This window comes from Delphinapterus leucas, chromosome 8 (assembly GCF_059928025.1).
Source record: "Delphinapterus leucas isolate spDelLeu-1000000601 "Yukka" chromosome 8, BTC_Dleu_Yukka2, whole genome shotgun sequence".
NCBI classification, from domain to species: Eukaryota; Metazoa; Chordata; class Mammalia; order Artiodactyla; family Monodontidae; genus Delphinapterus; species Delphinapterus leucas.
In genome coordinates, this window is record NC_143136.1 from 16812384 (window position 1) to 16829395 (window position 17012).

Here is a 17012-nt window from a genome sequence, read left to right on the forward strand (position 1 = left end):
CTTGCCTTTGTGATTTTTGCATCCATCCATCATGATTCTCTAACCACACTGCTGTCAGCTAGCACGACCAGCTCTTCTGGTTGTGTGTTATGTCAAAATTCTAGCCATTAAAGGAAGGCTGCTTATGTCCAGGGGCACAAAATTTCCTTAAAGCAAACATCTCTTTTATGAAGGAAGTCTGTGGGTAGGGAGGAATGCCTTTCAGTCTAAGATGTGCCCTTTTCCTATAATGAGCATACCTACATCGACCCTCAGCTTCCTCCCAGCTTCTCTCACTCTTCTGCAAGTGTATTACATGTCTGAAGACACGGTATAATGAGGAAGTCTCTTACTTCTCCCCATTGCCATGATAAAACTTGGATAAGAAGGTTAGCAGGAACTGTTTCTTGAGTTCTAGAAAATGGATTCTCTGGGTTGACACTAAAGAGTGTCTTCTCTGTAAGACTATTAAAAAATTCTCTGTCTTCTTTTTTTTTTTTTTCAGTTAAGAGGCTAAAGGGATAAGATGGCACTTAATTGGATACCAAAGATTGTACTTAATTTAGCTTCGTTTGCCCGTTTCCCTCTTTGCCGTGTTCCATTGGTGCTCATTAAGTTTGTGGTTAGTGGATGCGTCAGTACGGAGGAAGAGCCAGTCTCCATAAGGTTTGGGAACGTAAACTGGGAGGCAAGCAGGACCTTTCTTCTGCTTGGTCTTTTTATGTGGACCAAAATTCCCGGTATGATGAGAAGCCTTCTTTTGAACTAAGGCACTGATTTGTCAAAGCTCCTATTAAACCATGTATCTGGGACGAGTGTTCAATCTGTTTTTTTATTAGTCTTTTATCTCCTCTTCTCATTCTGTTGGCAAAGGGCAGAGCCCTGAGGTACTGGGACTCAGGATCCAAAACACTTCTAAACCGAGTAGGGATTGGCCGTGTTTACCAAAGTGTGGAAACATACCAATGGTGGCATCAGAGATGATTTTAGGGGAGACCCAGATGGGACATTATGTAATACTGAGTTGCTCTGTGTGAAAGTTAGTTCCTTTTCCATTCTCTCTCAGTTCTGATTTCTCTAAGGTCAGAATCTCAAATTGGTGTCAGGATTATCCTTAATGCTTCTCTAACACTGGCTAATCTCTTTTTTTGGCAAAGCATAGAGAGGCAAGAGCATTTATGCAATTTTTTTACATTGTATTAATTATACTATTATTACATATTCTTTAGTGTATATATTATTTTTATTTGTATGGTTACCTGCCATTGATTGCACGTGATAACTCTAGAGGGAAGTTTTCTTTCGAGAAATAAAGTATGTCATCTTAAGAAAATTGTTATTTAAATCATAATCCAAGTTGCAGAGAGATGTGGTAGCAATTGCTTGGGTGGCATGAGAAGACTGATGCTTGGGAACCACTGAGGGAGGGAAATGATTGAGAAATGCCATTGCCAAATGCCTCCTCTAGCGAAATGAGCCACAGGCTGGCACACAAGGCACGGTGATGGCTTCTAGATGTAGAGTTGGAGGCTGTATTGGAAGCAGGGTAGGAAAGGCGAGGAAAGAACCCTTATGCGGCTTGTAACATGGAGGGCATCTTCTCTCCAAAGTGGCAGTGTGGCAAAGCCCAGTTTTTCCCAAACTGGTGCTTTTCTTGCCAGAGAAGTTAAGAAGCTCTTCTCCAGGGGGAAGAATAACTTGCCCTATTGACTATAACGCGCATCCCTGTTTTAGGTCTGATTCTCAATCTCACTTGGTCATGGGTTGCTTTTGTCACTGTGGCCTGATAAAAATGCTCTTCTGAAAAAGAGCTGTTTGGAAAGAATTCAGACTTTACAGCCACACAGCATCATACTTTGTACAAATTACAATGATTTATTCTCCTTTCCTCTTTCATCTCATTTTCCTCCGTTTTTATAACAGCTGAGCAAGCATGCACTCTCGGTTTATTTTCACGTTCGTGCCTGTGCATTTTCCAAGTAGGGCTGCATTAGGAATATCCGATTAGTTAACACGATGATATTGTGAACTGCCCGTCTGAGATGTTGTGAGCCCTCGGTGGAGCTCATATGCCCTTTGAATGGCCACAGGAGCACCGCCTCTCCAACTCCCGAAGTGGGAATCAGGTTCATTTCCCACATGCGATAATTTAGGGATAACCCAACCAGAGAGAAACCGTCTCAGTTCATCAGTGCGCTCACTCCAAGGGCAGCCAGGCAATTCTTTCCCGAGACATCTGTCTGATCAGGTTCTGATATAGAACATTTCTGAGCGTAAGTTCATTTTATAACTTTATGATTTTCCTCCCTCCTGCTTTCTTTCTAACAGCCTCCCTTTTCTATTTCATTTCCCAATCCTGAACATGACAGTTGGGAGAGCCCCTTTTTATGGAGTGGATGCTAAAGTGCTCTGTTAGACCGTATATTTATTAACTGGAGTGAAATGGCTTTTCACAGCCAGGCAACCTTCCTAGCCTCCTTGCTACCTCTATATTTAAGAAAGTCACTCCTTGCATTGTGCTGGACAATGGCTCAGTGTCAACCAGTAAGGAAAGAGAGAGAAGGCTTCCCTGGTGGCGCAGTGGTTGAGAATCTGCCTGCTAATGCAGGGGACACGGGTTCGAGCCCTGGTCTGGGAAGATCCCACATGCCGCGGAGCAACTAGGCCCGTGAGCCACAACTGCTGAGCCTGCGCGTCTGGAGCCTGTGCTCCGCAACAAGAGAGGCCACGACGGTGAGAGGCCCGCGCACCGCGATGAAGAGCGGCCCCCGCTTGCCACAACTAGAGAAAGCCCTCGCACAGAAACGAAGACCCAACACAGCCAAAAATAAAAATAAATAAATTAAAAAGAAGGCTCAACATTAAAAAAAAAGAGAGAAAATGTGGGGGGCTGCAGGGGAGCCTTGACACAGCTAATGAGTGCATTTCCGGTTCTCATTATCCACAGGTGTTCCGTGGCTTTCATATGTCTGCTGCGTGTCTCTCTGTTCACTCAGTTTGCTATTACTAACATTTGGGTTGCCTTTGATGGAGGATGTATGTACTTACTGTATCGAAAATTTACTTGTGTTTATGCCTGAGATCCAATCTGGAATAGCTTTGGGAGCGGGGGTGGGGGGAAAAGGAGAAGGAGAAATAGGGAAAAGAGTGTGTGTGTGTCTGTGTGTGCGTGTGTGTTACCATCTCAAGGCACCCCTAACAGAGATGCCAGGCTGTCAGATGGTCCCCTCCAAGAGGTGCTCTCTGCTGGATTAGCTTTAGCAGGAAGATTCCCTTGTGTGACATGTAACTTTGGTGTATCTGGTTGCATCCCTTGCCACCAGCATACCTGTCAGATGTGATCAGAGGGTTTGCAGCTAGTCCCATTCCATTTTCAGATAATTTATTTTACTTTTTCTCTTTTTCTTCCTCTGAGTTAGGATTTGGCAGTTGTGTGTGCCGGGGAAGTGCAGGAGGATAGCCCAGCACTACTCTGTTTTTCCTCAGTGGCCGCTTTTGGACGTTTGTTTTCATATATATTCACAATTTGAGAATGAATAAAAATATACATTCCATTAAGGAAAACCTCTGATACCTGGTTCTATAGCAGCTTGGTTAGATAAGATCACAGATTTCGTGAACGCTCCCTCTTCTTCCTGGAGATGGCACATTTGTGCCATTGTTGGTCACCGCAGAGCTTGATAACGGCTGGCTGGAGATGCGACCACCACAGTGGAGAAGCAAGGGTTAGGTGACCTGGGTTGATAAAAGTTTCTGCTCCCCAACCCTGATAATACAGCCGGTGGAGGACGGCTTTTATGTCTTTCTCAGAAGAAGGTTTGCTACTCAGCAGGCAAAAGCAATATTTCAACTCTTGTAAAAGAGCTGCAAAATGCCATATATGTCCAGAGAGACTATCATAGCTTTATTTGTGTTCTTCATTATTTGCCTGGTTGTGTTCGAACTGGAAACTCTTACTGTAATTAAGCAATACTTTTATTTATATTGGAAAGTATGTAAATTGTTTGCCTTCTGGCATTCCCTACAGTACCCTTGGAAGAGTTGCAAAGTCTCTTGTCTAAAATTAAAGACCAATAACACGACACTCAATTCTTTGGAGGTAGTATGAGATGCAGTTTCTCTGAGCTTAAGAGGAGATTTTCCAAAGGTTTTCATGGCTTGCAAAAAAATAAACAAGCGGATAGCATTCTCTATACCTACGGCCTTTCTGAGGAGTGGCTGCAGGTGCTGTAGAGGTAAGGCCTGTGGACTTACCAGACTACTTCAGAGATTGTCTTTTTAAGACAAACCATATACAAAAAAATTTTGGAAAGAACCATAAAATGGTATATGCTTTTGTACTAGGGAAGAGGAAAACGGGGATTTGTCAGAAGACAAGACAATCCCTCACAGTTTTCTAAAATAAGATGCTATTATTGACTGATGCCACCAATTTTTCCCCCTAAAGTAAGATATCTTTTTTTTCCCCCCAATAGCACCTTCATCCATTGCTTTGGTCCAGGCTAAAGAAGTTACAAGATACAGTGTTGCTCTGGCTTGGCTGGAACCAGACCGGCCCAATGGGGTGATCTTGGAGTATGAAGTCAAGTATTATGAGAAGGTATTACTTGAATAAGCAAGGTTCTTCTCCTTTCTTCCCCCCAACCCCTCTTTCCTTCCCTCCTTCCTTCCTTCCTTTCTTTCTCTCTATAGTTTTGGTCAGTTATAAGTCCTGGAATACTAGTAAATCTCAAAACCAAACGCATTTTGCTTCCCAATCAAATCCAATTATGAATTTTATGTATTAAGTTGCTAATCTTAAAAAAGAGAGAAAACACATTATGTTCTAATATAACTGTATTTTTTCTTTCTAGTCCTGCAAATCAAGATAGCTAAGCTAAGAATGTCTTATCTATAAACCTTCTATCAGGAAGAGTGACTCATAAAAGTTGAAATAATGATCTGTTTAAGTAGATCATTGCTATTCAGAATCAAGGTGTGGATTTTGATGACTTTTAGTAGAAAATCAAGGAAAGAAAATTACATTCTTCAGCCTCTTAAAGTTATAGAAAGACATTATGTTTTACAAATAACTTGTCTCTTAAAGGACAGCATTCTGAAGAGAGTTATTTGCATTCAAGTTTGTCTAGAAAATGAACAATTGTCTCTTTCTTTTTAAAGGTAATCACTTATTGGCTTCCTTATTAAAAGCAGAAAGGGGACAGGATTTTTTTTTTTTTTTGAGACCAGATTATAACATTTTTGACATTTTCTAGAATGGAAAATAGAAAAAGAAAAGGGACCTTCTTGCAGTAGTTATTTCTGTGAAATTGCTGGGTGTGGAGTGAGAAAAGCCATCAACCATCATCTAATGTTCTTTTCAAAAAAAAGATTATGGGTAAAGATCTGGATATGGTCAGTGTCAACAGCGATCATACCTGAACTCCACGTTTCTTTCAACATCTAAGTAACAATAGTACTTCTAACATTGAACTGAATATAGTGTTTAGAGTTTATCAATCTCCATTTACTTTCAACCTCTGAGTGGACTGGCTTGGCTGCTTTAATACTGTATCGGAGTAAGTGGGAGATTTATTTTGCCACCTTCCTTAATTTTATCCTCTCGTAATGTAGGATCAGAATGAACGAAGCTATCGGATTGTTAGGACGGCTGCCAGGAACACGGATATCAAAGGCCTGAACCCTCTGACTTCCTATGTTTTCCATGTCCGAGCCAGGACAGCAGCTGGCTATGGAGATTTCAGCGAGCCCCTGGAGGTCACAACCAACACAGGTAACGAGTTCTGAGATTCTTTGTACAATCCAGGGCAAATCCCATTATGGTGAACTAAGAAGCTATACAAAGTTTTGGTTAGGTAAACATTTTGTTGCAAAGGCTATTGCTTGAAACTAGATAGCCAGTGTCCATAACTTAGCACACCTCTTGCTATTTAGAGAAGAACATTTTTCATAACGGTATCTGATCTGTCTTTTCATATGATTGAAAAATGTCTATCTTTCTCCTGTGTTGAGCCTTCCATAAACCATGAAAACTGGGATTGCCAAACTGACTAATGGACAGTTGCATAACTAACTACCTTACATTAGGCTAAGGAGTTTTCTCCCTGGGAAGATTAGAGAAGGTACCAATTTTTTTTTTTTCTCTCCTATTTATTTCTAGGAATCTGTTCAAATCAAGTCAGATCAGTTTTTTTAAAAGCCCCTCTAGACAACTACATCAATCTTTCAACACTGTGAGTTGGACCAACTGGATGATTGAATCAAAATGTTAATAGAGGGCATACCTATGAATAAGCAATTTACATAAGACATCTCCCCTCCATAATTAACAAACCAAAATTGAGCCTACTGGATAAGGAGCTGGTGGGGCAGAATTTCCTACATTAGTTCTAGAAAGTAATTTTATTCACAAATTATTAAATAGAATATGAATGAAAAAAGAAAGAAAGTACTCTAGAATAAAATCTGAAGGGGTTTGACATCCTTTGTGATTCTCCTGGAAGGCTTCAAGGAGGAAGTGGCTTTTTGAGCTGGGCAATAATAGACAGGTTTTTTATAGATGGGGTGTGAGGATGCAGTGGAGAGGTCATTCAAAACTGCTTGTCCTTTTGGCAATTTCCAGGTGTCTTTCTCACTAAGGAATTCATCAGATCCTTAAGTAAGAGTTTGGGCTGAGACTAGAAAGGAAGAGAAGAAAAAGCAATGAGTGAAAATGTTTACCATAGGATTTCATAAGAGTCTTCTGGTTGGAGTTCTTCATGCAATTATAAAAAAGAATGTCTTTGTCTCATTAAGGCTGTCTTAGAAGATGCTGTTGTGTGAATACTTAACGTAGAGCAAAATAGGCTGTGAGCATTTCAAATGGCTTCAGAAAGTTGAAACTTGTGACAGTCAGAAGTTCTAGCGCTTAGGACCTTGCCCAAGGTGATCCTTGTGTAACTGTCTTTGCCAGTGCCTTCCCGGATCATTGGAGACGGGGCCAACTCCACCGTCCTGCTGGTCTCCGTCTCCGGCAGCGCGGTGCTCGTGGTTATTCTCATCGCCGCTTTTGTCATCAGCAGGAGGTAAGCACTTAAGCCACTCACTGCCCCTGACCCCCTTCCCAGTTTTTATGAGGGAGCTTTTTGTCTCCTCCACACAAAGCTGAGGCTTTTGATTAGCATCATAAACATGGCATTTGCAGCACAAACTCCCTCCTCTTTGCTTTGATCTCCCTACCCCGCTGCTAGAGCTTCCGGCTGGACCCTGGTGGCAGCCCTCACCACTGAGGGTCCTGGAAAGACCCAACTGATTGCAGGAAACTAAGCTGAAAAGCAGGCCATTGGGAACTTTCTAGATATTCTAGGCTGTAAGGTGTTACATTTATACCTCTCTTAAGCCTGAACTGACTGCTAAAGGCCAAAAAAAAAAAAGCCATATAAAACAGACCTCACATTTGAGCTCTATTTGTCAACTGTGTTACTTCACCTCTTTGAGTCATTGTTTCCTTTTTGTAAAATAGGGATAATAAAACATCTGCCTCTAAGAGTTATTGACAGGAGAGTCTTGATAGGCAAAGTAGATAATCTGTCACACAGAGAGCACTTCACCATGATATTGGCTCATAATAACAGTAACCAAAGCAAGGAAGTGGGCATTCCATCTTCCCTTAGGAAAAGCCATCGACATTTCCAGAGAGTATCCTTTGAGCACTTCGTGGGCATGGCATTGTTCTTGGAAATGGATCTAAAACAGCAATTACTTATTCTATGAGAGTTTACGCTCTAACTTGGTACTTGGAAAACAGTCTAGAAAAGAGAGGCATAGAAAGAGCTTGACAGCATATTCTTTTGTGTGTGTGTATGTGTGTGTGTGTGTGTGTGTGTGTGTGTGTGTTACAATAAAACTTTATTTACAAAAACAGGTGGTGAGCTGGATTTGGCTGAGGGCCATACTTTGCCAACCCCTGAGCTTGAAAGCATATTCTTTTGATCCAGTTTTTCTTATTATCATTGCCTCCCTCAATTATTAACACTGCCTGGAGCTTCCAGAAGAATGGGGGGGAGGGGGTTTGAGGGGACAGCTGCTCATCTTCAATGTGTGTCCACATCTAGGTCCTCTTTGTCTCACGTGTGAGAATCTTCCCCTTCTCCAACCTTTACCCCCCCACCCCCACCCCCCCATGCCGTCAACTGTTTTACAAGATGGGGCTTTTAAGAAAAAAGCAGAACCCGGGGATGTCAAAATGATCCTCTTAAATATAAATCTTTCCATGTCATAGAAGAGGAAACTGACACTCAGAAAGGTATAGTCCTTCTCTGGAGTCACTATATTGCTTTAGTGGTAGATCTGTTACTGGACCCCCAGTAGCCGTGCTTGGATCTCAGGCCACTGTCTGTTGCACTGTCTTTTCCTGGCTCAACAGTTGATGAGCTTATTGATGTCACAGCATAGCCTCTAGCTATTTCCACTGACCTGGGCAAGCCACCATGATTTTCTCTCACTTTGTGGTACATTATAATTAAGGTGATGACCATATATCTTAGTTTGCCTGGATGGTTTCAGTTGTCACCCGTATTTATTAATATCATGTCTCTGCTCTCACTCTTCAGAATGTCCTGGTATATAGAGATCAATCATGATCCCTCTCGCACGGTACAGCACAACTCCTTCTTGTGTGCGGGCACCTCCATTTGTCATCGTGTGTGTTCTTTTTGGTGCAAAGTCTGTTTGATTAGAGCAGTGAATTTCGTCTTGAAGGAGTCAAACCCACCACAAACACTCACTCCTGTTGCTGTAATACACACACACAAACATACATCTAGACATGCCCACTGTACCCTATATAATATTACAGCTCAGGCTTTGGAAACTTCAACTTGGCCTGAACAGGATCTGAATTCCCAGAGTTCTTTCCTTTCCTGGCGTTTGATTTTGGAAGTCAATCAGGATGGACCTCTTTCTTATTCATCGCCATTAGACTTTGTGCATGTACACATGCCAGGCTCATAAACACATGGGAACTATAGGCATTAATCTGTATCCATCTGATAGCCAGGAGGAGGGAGTGGGATGAGGATTGTATAGAAATTACACGGGCTTTTGCTTTCGTTATTACGTATTTCTGCATTGAAATTTTTACAGTGTATTATAAACAACTTGTGTCATCAGAAAATAAAGTTGTTGAAAAGTCTAAAACTAAGGAAAACATTATTAATAACTGCCACTGCAAAAAATCTTTGAAATCCAGCACCCTAGAATGTTCAGAACCATTTGAGAGAACACTTGTTCACAGAAAGTGGGTCTCGTCTCGAATCTCAACCAAGATATTGGTTGGAAGAATTCTCTAGTTGTAGTCTGGCTTTCCTGCAGAGTTACTTTTTTTGTTTGTTTTTTGTATTTTAAGTTATCCTAAATACAGCAGTCAGACAGGAGTAATTAGAAATAAGTCACCTCGTTATAAGTTTTTTTTCAGATTTTTTTTTTGACAAAAGAAAAAAAAGAAAAGCAGATGAAAATGTAATACAGGAAGACAAGTTTATTAAAAGCTGTAGCTATAGAAAATAGCATCGCAAGCTTGATGACTTAATTTCCTTTCTGCTTTTATTGATCACTTTATTATATAAGGCAGGATTGATCGGATTTCCAATGATGAGTCCCCACCTTAGAGAACTGCGCCTGTCAAGTGACCCAGCCGTGATCTTGTCCCTTCTCCCCCATTAAAAAAAAAAAAAATGTTACTTCCCAAGGCTGATAAACACTGCTTGGTGATTGGTCCTCAATGGATCACTTCTTAGAAAATGAAATTGTCAACCCCTTGGCCTCCTATTGATTCTTCTTTAGTGTCGGACATAAAGCTGTCACGGAAAGGCTGCCTGGAGCCAGGTAGCTGACAGGCTTTGCAGCGGCCGATGCGCACTCGGCTGATTCTTCTCCGCAAGCAGGTTGTGCGCTCTGGCATGACGGACCGCAGGTGTTTAAATGGGACAAGAACAGGTGAGAAGAGAAGAGACAGGTAGTGCAGACAAAAGTCTGGTCCATGCTTTTAGTGAGAGTACAAATGAAAGATGGTAAATGGTACCCCTAAAATCATCTCACCACCCTGCAGCCAGCCATCTGGAAGAGCGACAGAGGAAACATCCTAGCCTGGAAAATGATGCAGCTGCTTCTTGCCTCTTAGAGCCATGGATAGTTGATGGCAGAATGGATGCGAGGGACGGACCCCTTATAGGGCGATTCCCCACACTGCTGATGACATGGGAGATTGTTTTAAGAGGTAGATGGGCAGAGATCCACACAGTGAGAAAAGTTTCAGTCCTTCCTATTACTTCAAAGGAAAATCTGTTTGCTAATTTGTCATCTAAGAAAGAGGAAATGGCCTCAGGCTCGCAGCTAGTATCTTGCTGGATTTTTTTTTTTTTTTACAGCAATGGTTTATTTTATTATATTTACTTTATATGGAGAAATATGAGCTTTAGGCAAGCCAGAGTAATCTTTAATTTTTCCAATGAGAAGATCCACTTTTTTCTTTTGACCAACTTGGAAGTGTAAACATTTGGGGATCTCAGTGAAAGAATGAAATTCCTAAATTCATACATTTTATTTATATATTTAAAATAATATACAGAATACATTGACTTAGATTTATTGTATGTTTTTACCATCCACATTATGTTGAGGAAGTTAACTTACATTTTTTATAGGCATCTTTGATCAGTGCCCTCCTGTGTCACTTATCACATACGTTATAATTTAAGGATTCTGTCAGCTTTTCAGAGAATGTAATTGTGCCTGCCATCTGGGTGGTCTAAGGTACAGCATTTCTTGTATTTATGTAGTGCTGTCTCTAGAAGTCTTCCTAAACTGCATATGCACTCTGTTGGCAACATAGCACCATCTCCTTATACTCCTGTGGGTACACATTTGTGATCTCCACGGTGTAACCACTTTATTGCTTTTAAAAGTGATTTTTGACTGTTAACAATGACATCATAAAATGCAACGATAAGGTCATAACCTCAGGACTAACGAACTTAGTGATCAACTGTGTTAAATTCCTCTGACAACTACCTCCCCCTTTTATATTAATGATTTTTTCAGTTTACCTCCAAGCATCCTAAATAGTTTTAATTCAGGTTGCTTTGGGCCAGTGTGTCTTCCCCAAATAGTATTTTATTGTTCAGTATGTATGAGAAACACTTTTAAGAAAGAACTAGAATGCAAGATGAGTTCCTCTTTTCTAAAGGACAGTTTGGTGACCAGAGACAAGTACTGCCTGATAACCAGCCATAGGTGGCGTTTCTACTGACCTTCTTATGGTCTCTGGTGCCGCCGGGTTTCCATTTATGTTAGGGTTATAAAGTACCCCTTTTACCTGAATTAAAGAAGTGAATTAATTGATTTTAAGAAAAAAATGAAATGGCTATGGCAAAATTTGTGAAGGAGGTACACATACGGCTCAAGGTAGGAAACTACCGGCATCTTGTATATTAGGAACTTGAGGCCTGGAGAGGAGGTTAAACAGTTAGCTGCACCAGGGTCACACATCTAGTTGGTCGCCTGATCAGGACAGGAGTCCATCTCTCCTGACTTCCAGTACTGGCCTAGATAGATTATTTTAATGTCTTCTGGACTGAAAACATTGACCTACATCAAAAGTTAGCATTGACAATTGTAGCAAACCAGAGCTTCAGGAGTCTCCTTCACGATGTACCATTTGTGATGTGTGATTTGATATGCAATCTAACACATGCTATAAAGTCAGACCTTGCAAGTTAGCTTTATCTTCTTTGCAAGGTTACGATTTTCCACTTTGGAGCTGAAACTGTTCCCATAATGCTAAAACAGTCACCATTCAGACTCTATCTCCCCCGGTGTCCTAATTGTAATATTATGGTCACATAAGAATGAATACGCTTAAATGTTAGCCTAAATTGGCTCTGATGAAGTCGTGTAAATTCCTACAATTGGCAGATGGTACTGCGGGAACATTTCTAAACAACCTGTGTGCACTCGTGTGGTTCAGTTCCACCCATGTCAAAATGTTGCTCATGAAGAACATGTAGCCGTCATTTGGTGCAAGAACAATGACAGCTTAAGGAAGGGGAAAAAGAATAGCTTCGATGCATCTTCATAGGTGATGCCGTTAAACGCTGGAAAGTGTCCTCCTGGAGCTATGCTAGTTATTACATTGCTTTATCTTCTTTAATCTGCACTTTAGCTGAATAAATTACTTACCTTTTGCTAATTCGTTTTGGAACAGTGAGCCCCATCAATCAAACCTATCGACTTGATCAGGGAAGTCAGTATTTTACTAAAAGTGGGGTGTGTGCTGGGCCCTGTCACACTTCGCTCCACTATTTTGTTGGTTTTATCGGGTAGTCAGGGTGCCAGGAACAACACATTGGTTGGGAGGGCAGGGCTGGGGTCTCATGCTGTCCCTGGACAATGTCTGTTAATACCCTGATTCCGCCTCCCTTTGACAGAGGCGAGCTTAGTCACAGGCTCTCAAAGTTTCACCTGCAGAGGAGTCTCTACCTCCTGCAGTTAAAAGGTTCCATGTTTCCTTCGGCAGCATTCACTCACAAACCACTCCCCTCCTTCCCCCCTTTTTTTAATCAGCTTGCCCACGTCTCAATAATTAGAAAATCTTCCACAAAGGTTTCCTTCTGTCATTCAGGTGATCTGCCTTGGATGTCAATTTAGCACTCTTTTAGGCGATGTGGTTTCCTCTGGTCTGGCTGACCCAACGATAAGCTTCCATAGGCTTTCTTTCTCTGGACAATAACGAACACATTGTCCCACCCTGAGCCAAAGGAGAAAGGGTCATCAGGTGACAAAGGTAGAGCAGGACTCAGGCTTTTTAGTTTTAAAGGTATTATTAAGTAGCTAATAGGCTACGATTAGCTTTTGAACAGTAATCCCTGTCTTTCTTTGTCAGCATTCCCTGTACTCTACCGGGGTCTTCTCCAAGTAACACTCCAAGTAAAGTTTCTTGATAGGGAGGGTGGGAGGGAGGGAGACGCAAGAGGGAAGAGATATGGGAACATAAGTATATGTATAACTGATTCACTTTGTCATAAAGCAGAAACTAACACACCATTGTAAAGCAATTATACTCCAATAAAGATGTAAAAAATAAATAAATAAATAAAAATACACCTTCTACCAGAAAAGCTGTCCTTCAGAGTTGAAGGAGAGAGAAAGAGTTTTCCAGACAAGCAAAAGTTAATGGAGTTCATCACCACTAGACTGGCCTTACAAGAAATGTTAAAAGGACTTATTTAAGCTGAAACAAGAGGGTGTTAATTAGTTGCAGGAAAACATATGAAAGTATAAATCTCACTGGTAAAGGTAAATATGCAGTAAAAATCAGAATAATTTAAAGTTGTAAGGTTAATTACTTACAAAGCTTATATGAAGATTAAAAGACATGAGTAGTAAAAACAGCTATAACTACAATACTTTGCTGAGATGCACAAGATAAAAAGATGTAAATTGTGACATCAAAAACATAAAACAGGGCTTCCCTGGTGGCGCAGTGGTTGAGAGTCCGCCTGCCGATGCAGGGGACACGGGTTCGTGCCCCGGTCCGGGAAGATCCCACATGCCGCGGAGCGGCTGGGCCCGTGAGCCATGGCCGCTGAGCCTGGGCGTCCGGAGCCTGTGCTCCGCAACGGGAGAGGCCACAACAGTGAGAGACCCATGTACCGCAAAAAAAACCAAAAAAGCATAAAACATTGGCGGGGAGGGAATAAAAATAGAGAGTTTTATTAAAAAAAACAAACAAAAAAACACCTCCTCAAATTTACTTCCTCCTTCTATGTTCGGAAGCCTGAGGAGGGGATGGGCAGGTCAGCCTTGTAATGGTCCCTGCCATTTTACCTCTCCTCTGGCTTTGCACAGATTTCATGAATATGTTGATGGAAAATGGCACTCCTGGGCTGCTTGAGGCTGCTCCTTTCTTTTGGTATCTACAAGGGTTTTTTGTTTGTTTTTGCGGTACGCGGGCCTCTCACTGTTGTGGCCTCTCCCGTTGCGGAGCACGCGCAGGCTCAGCGGCCATGGCTCACGGGCCCAGCCGCTCCGCGGCATGTGGGATCTTCCCGGACCGGGGCACGAACCCGTGTCCCCTGCATCGGCAGGTGGACTCTCAACCACTGCGCCACCAGGGAAGCCCTCTACAAGGGTTTTTGATGAACTCTCTGACAGTTTCAAGTTGGGACAAAAGCTTCCCTGCTTGATGCATTTTTTCTTCTTTGAAGGAAAGAAATTCAAATCAGTATTCGAGATCTAAAGTGGTTTAAAATATATACTTGTAATTTTAGATAATGCTTTTAGGAGCTCTGATAAGATACAATCTCCCGGGCTGGCAGGACCCTATCACACCCTTGGGACCTAGGCACGCATTTCCCTGACATAAAATGCTATTTTCATAGTCCCTGACCTAACACTCTTATATTTCCTTTAAAAGGAGAGGGGAGGGGGAGTTTTGGAGGGGACTACATCTTTCATACATATGTTTGGTTTCAGGATGTTTAAACCTGTTTAGCTTCTTTGATGAAGCAATGGAGTTTGAGAGCAAGTGGAATCCAATTTAAGTGGATTTACTGATATAAAATGTACTATGACTTATAATTAACTCACCAGCTATCATCATATAACTTCATCCATGCTGGGAGAGGCACGTGAGGTAGTGAGCTAGATGGGGCAGACACACTCCTCCTGTATTTGCTAGGAGGGTCGTGGTTAAATGACTTGCCCTCCTGCCTCCATGTTCTCATCTGTACAATGGGACTGAACATTTGTCTGTCTGCCTGATTGCTTTCACGGGGTTGTTGAGAAGATGCCATGAAATGTTATATGGGAAGGCTCTTTTAAAAGTTAAATACAAAGTAAAAATGCAAGCTATTATTTGGGACTGAGTGACTCGCACTTTGAAGTGAACTCTAGTAACTGAGGTCTCTGTTTACTGAGCTGGTTCCTGCTTTGCAAACAGTTAGGGGAAGAGATAATATATGTGATGAGAGCACTTTGAAAAGTTAAATGCAATGTAAAAATGCCAAGTATTATTATTTGCAAGGGAATTATACACACAGAGGAACATCTGTAGGCTCTGAGGGTCTGATTGCAGAGCTGGTTCCTGTGTTGCTGACAATTAGGAGAGGAATGTGGGTGAAGGGCTGGGACACGTGACTGTGACTGGGCTGCTCTCTGGTGGCACTGCGTGGCCCTCTCTCTTTTCCATGACCATCCTGCCCTTCTTGACTTGTTCAAAGTGCAGGGGTTCAGGTTATCAGATTCAGACAGGACCACACTGCTGCGACCCCCTGTGGCCACCAGGGACTCTTGTCACCACAGAGCCTGTTTCCTCACATATAAGAGTCTTGACTGACCTCATCTTTAAAGCTCTAAGAAAATTACAAGATGATTATAAAGTGCAATATGAACTTGACATTTTTGACAGAAACATACATGTACATATTTTATTCACTAATATGGTCTCATCTTCCAACTTTACAGAGTTCTAATATGGACTGAGTTGATTTTCCAATTTAACATACATACACATAGACACATATATATGTGTCTATGTATAATGTATCAAGATGACTGATTCAAGAATTACATATATTCAAGCTTTCTTTTTCCCAAGACTTTTTATAACCAAGCCTGATCTCACTCCTATGGGACACTGAGAGCAGAAGGCCAACTGTAGGACCATACACTGTTTTTTGGAGAAAAGAATTAGGCGACAAATGGAAACTTATTTTTTGTTTTGTTTTGTTTTTATTTGGTTGCATGGGGTCTTAATTGCGGGATCTTCGTTGTGGCACGTGGGGGGTCAGTAGTTGCAGCACGCGGGCTCTAGAGCACACAGGTTTAGTTGCCCCACACCATGTGGGATCTTAGTTCCCTGACCAGGGATCGAACCCAAGTCCCCTGCATTGGAAGGCAGATTCTTAACCACTGGGCCGCCAGGGAAGTCCCGGATCCTTATTTTTACTGCTGCAAGTTTTCTACAAACTCTGTTTACCTTTTAAATTGTCGTTAATCATTTAGGAATTTGTATGCAGCAGCTGAAGCCAATAACCACAAAACTATTGTTTTAAGAATATCATATAATAGGATAATGAGTTTTTTTGTGGTGAAAGCAACAGGGCTTACTATTACTTATCACATACTACAATTGCCTTTGATGTATGCAGAATTCACCTAGGGAAACTTATTTTAATTCAGAATATGTATGTGGGGAAATTAGCCAGTAAACTTCTAATCTATTTTCAATACAATAAATTTCTCCTGGGGATTTAAAATTATAATTGTATTATAAAATATTTGCTGTATCACCTCAGTTTAATACTGTGGTTACGAGCAGAGACTCTGGACTCTGCGGTGACAAGTTACTTACCCTGTTATTTCACCTCCCATAAACCTTAGTTTTCTCATCTGTGAAATGTGCATTACATATCTGCCTGACTTATATTACGGTAGTAAAGAACTTGTGGTTTACAGATTTTGAAAATATTGTTTTTTATCTTTTAATAGACGAAGTAAATACAGTAAAGCAAAACAAGAAGCAGACGAAGAGAAACATTTGAACCAAGGTACAGAAAACTGGATTAAAAATAATTTTATTTTTAGAGCATGTCTCGTGTTTTCAGTTTAGAAGTGTCTAAATAATATTCACATGGCTATTAATATTATATTCCTTTCATGAAATTATCCAAATAATGTACTTCAGGGTTTCAAACTGAAATAGGTGATTGGTATTTTTTTTTAAGTGAAATTAAAGATGGAGGTTGGGTAATTTCCTTAGATGCTTCTTTTTCCTTATCTTATCCTCCAACCTGAAAAAGTATTGGTCTAGCTGGCTCATTTTTGTAGCTGGGTGGCAAGATTTAGAAGGCCACAATTTTTCTCTTATTATAAGGTAAACATTTTGGAGACAATAGAATAAGAAATTGAACACACCACAGAATATGTGCTGTGGAATTCAGGAGTATCAATATTTCTTTAGTGGATTTTCCTTATTTTGATATTCCAAGTGGAGT

General features: G+C 41.2%; 1 protein-coding gene across 2 annotated transcripts in view; it reads left to right on the top strand.

Moving 5' to 3' along the window:
• Positions 1-17012, top strand: part of EPHA4 (EPH receptor A4) — a 143148-nt gene that overhangs the window by 101161 nt on the left and 24975 nt on the right. For both annotated transcript variants that reach the window (XM_022567790.2, XM_089916327.1), the window contains exons 6-9: positions 4455-4579; positions 5593-5752; positions 6932-7043; positions 16507-16565. In XM_022567790.2, coding sequence (XP_022423498.1) covers positions 4455-4579; positions 5593-5752; positions 6932-7043; positions 16507-16565 — 456 coding nt within the window. The remainder of the gene's footprint in view (positions 1-4454; positions 4580-5592; positions 5753-6931; positions 7044-16506; positions 16566-17012) is intronic.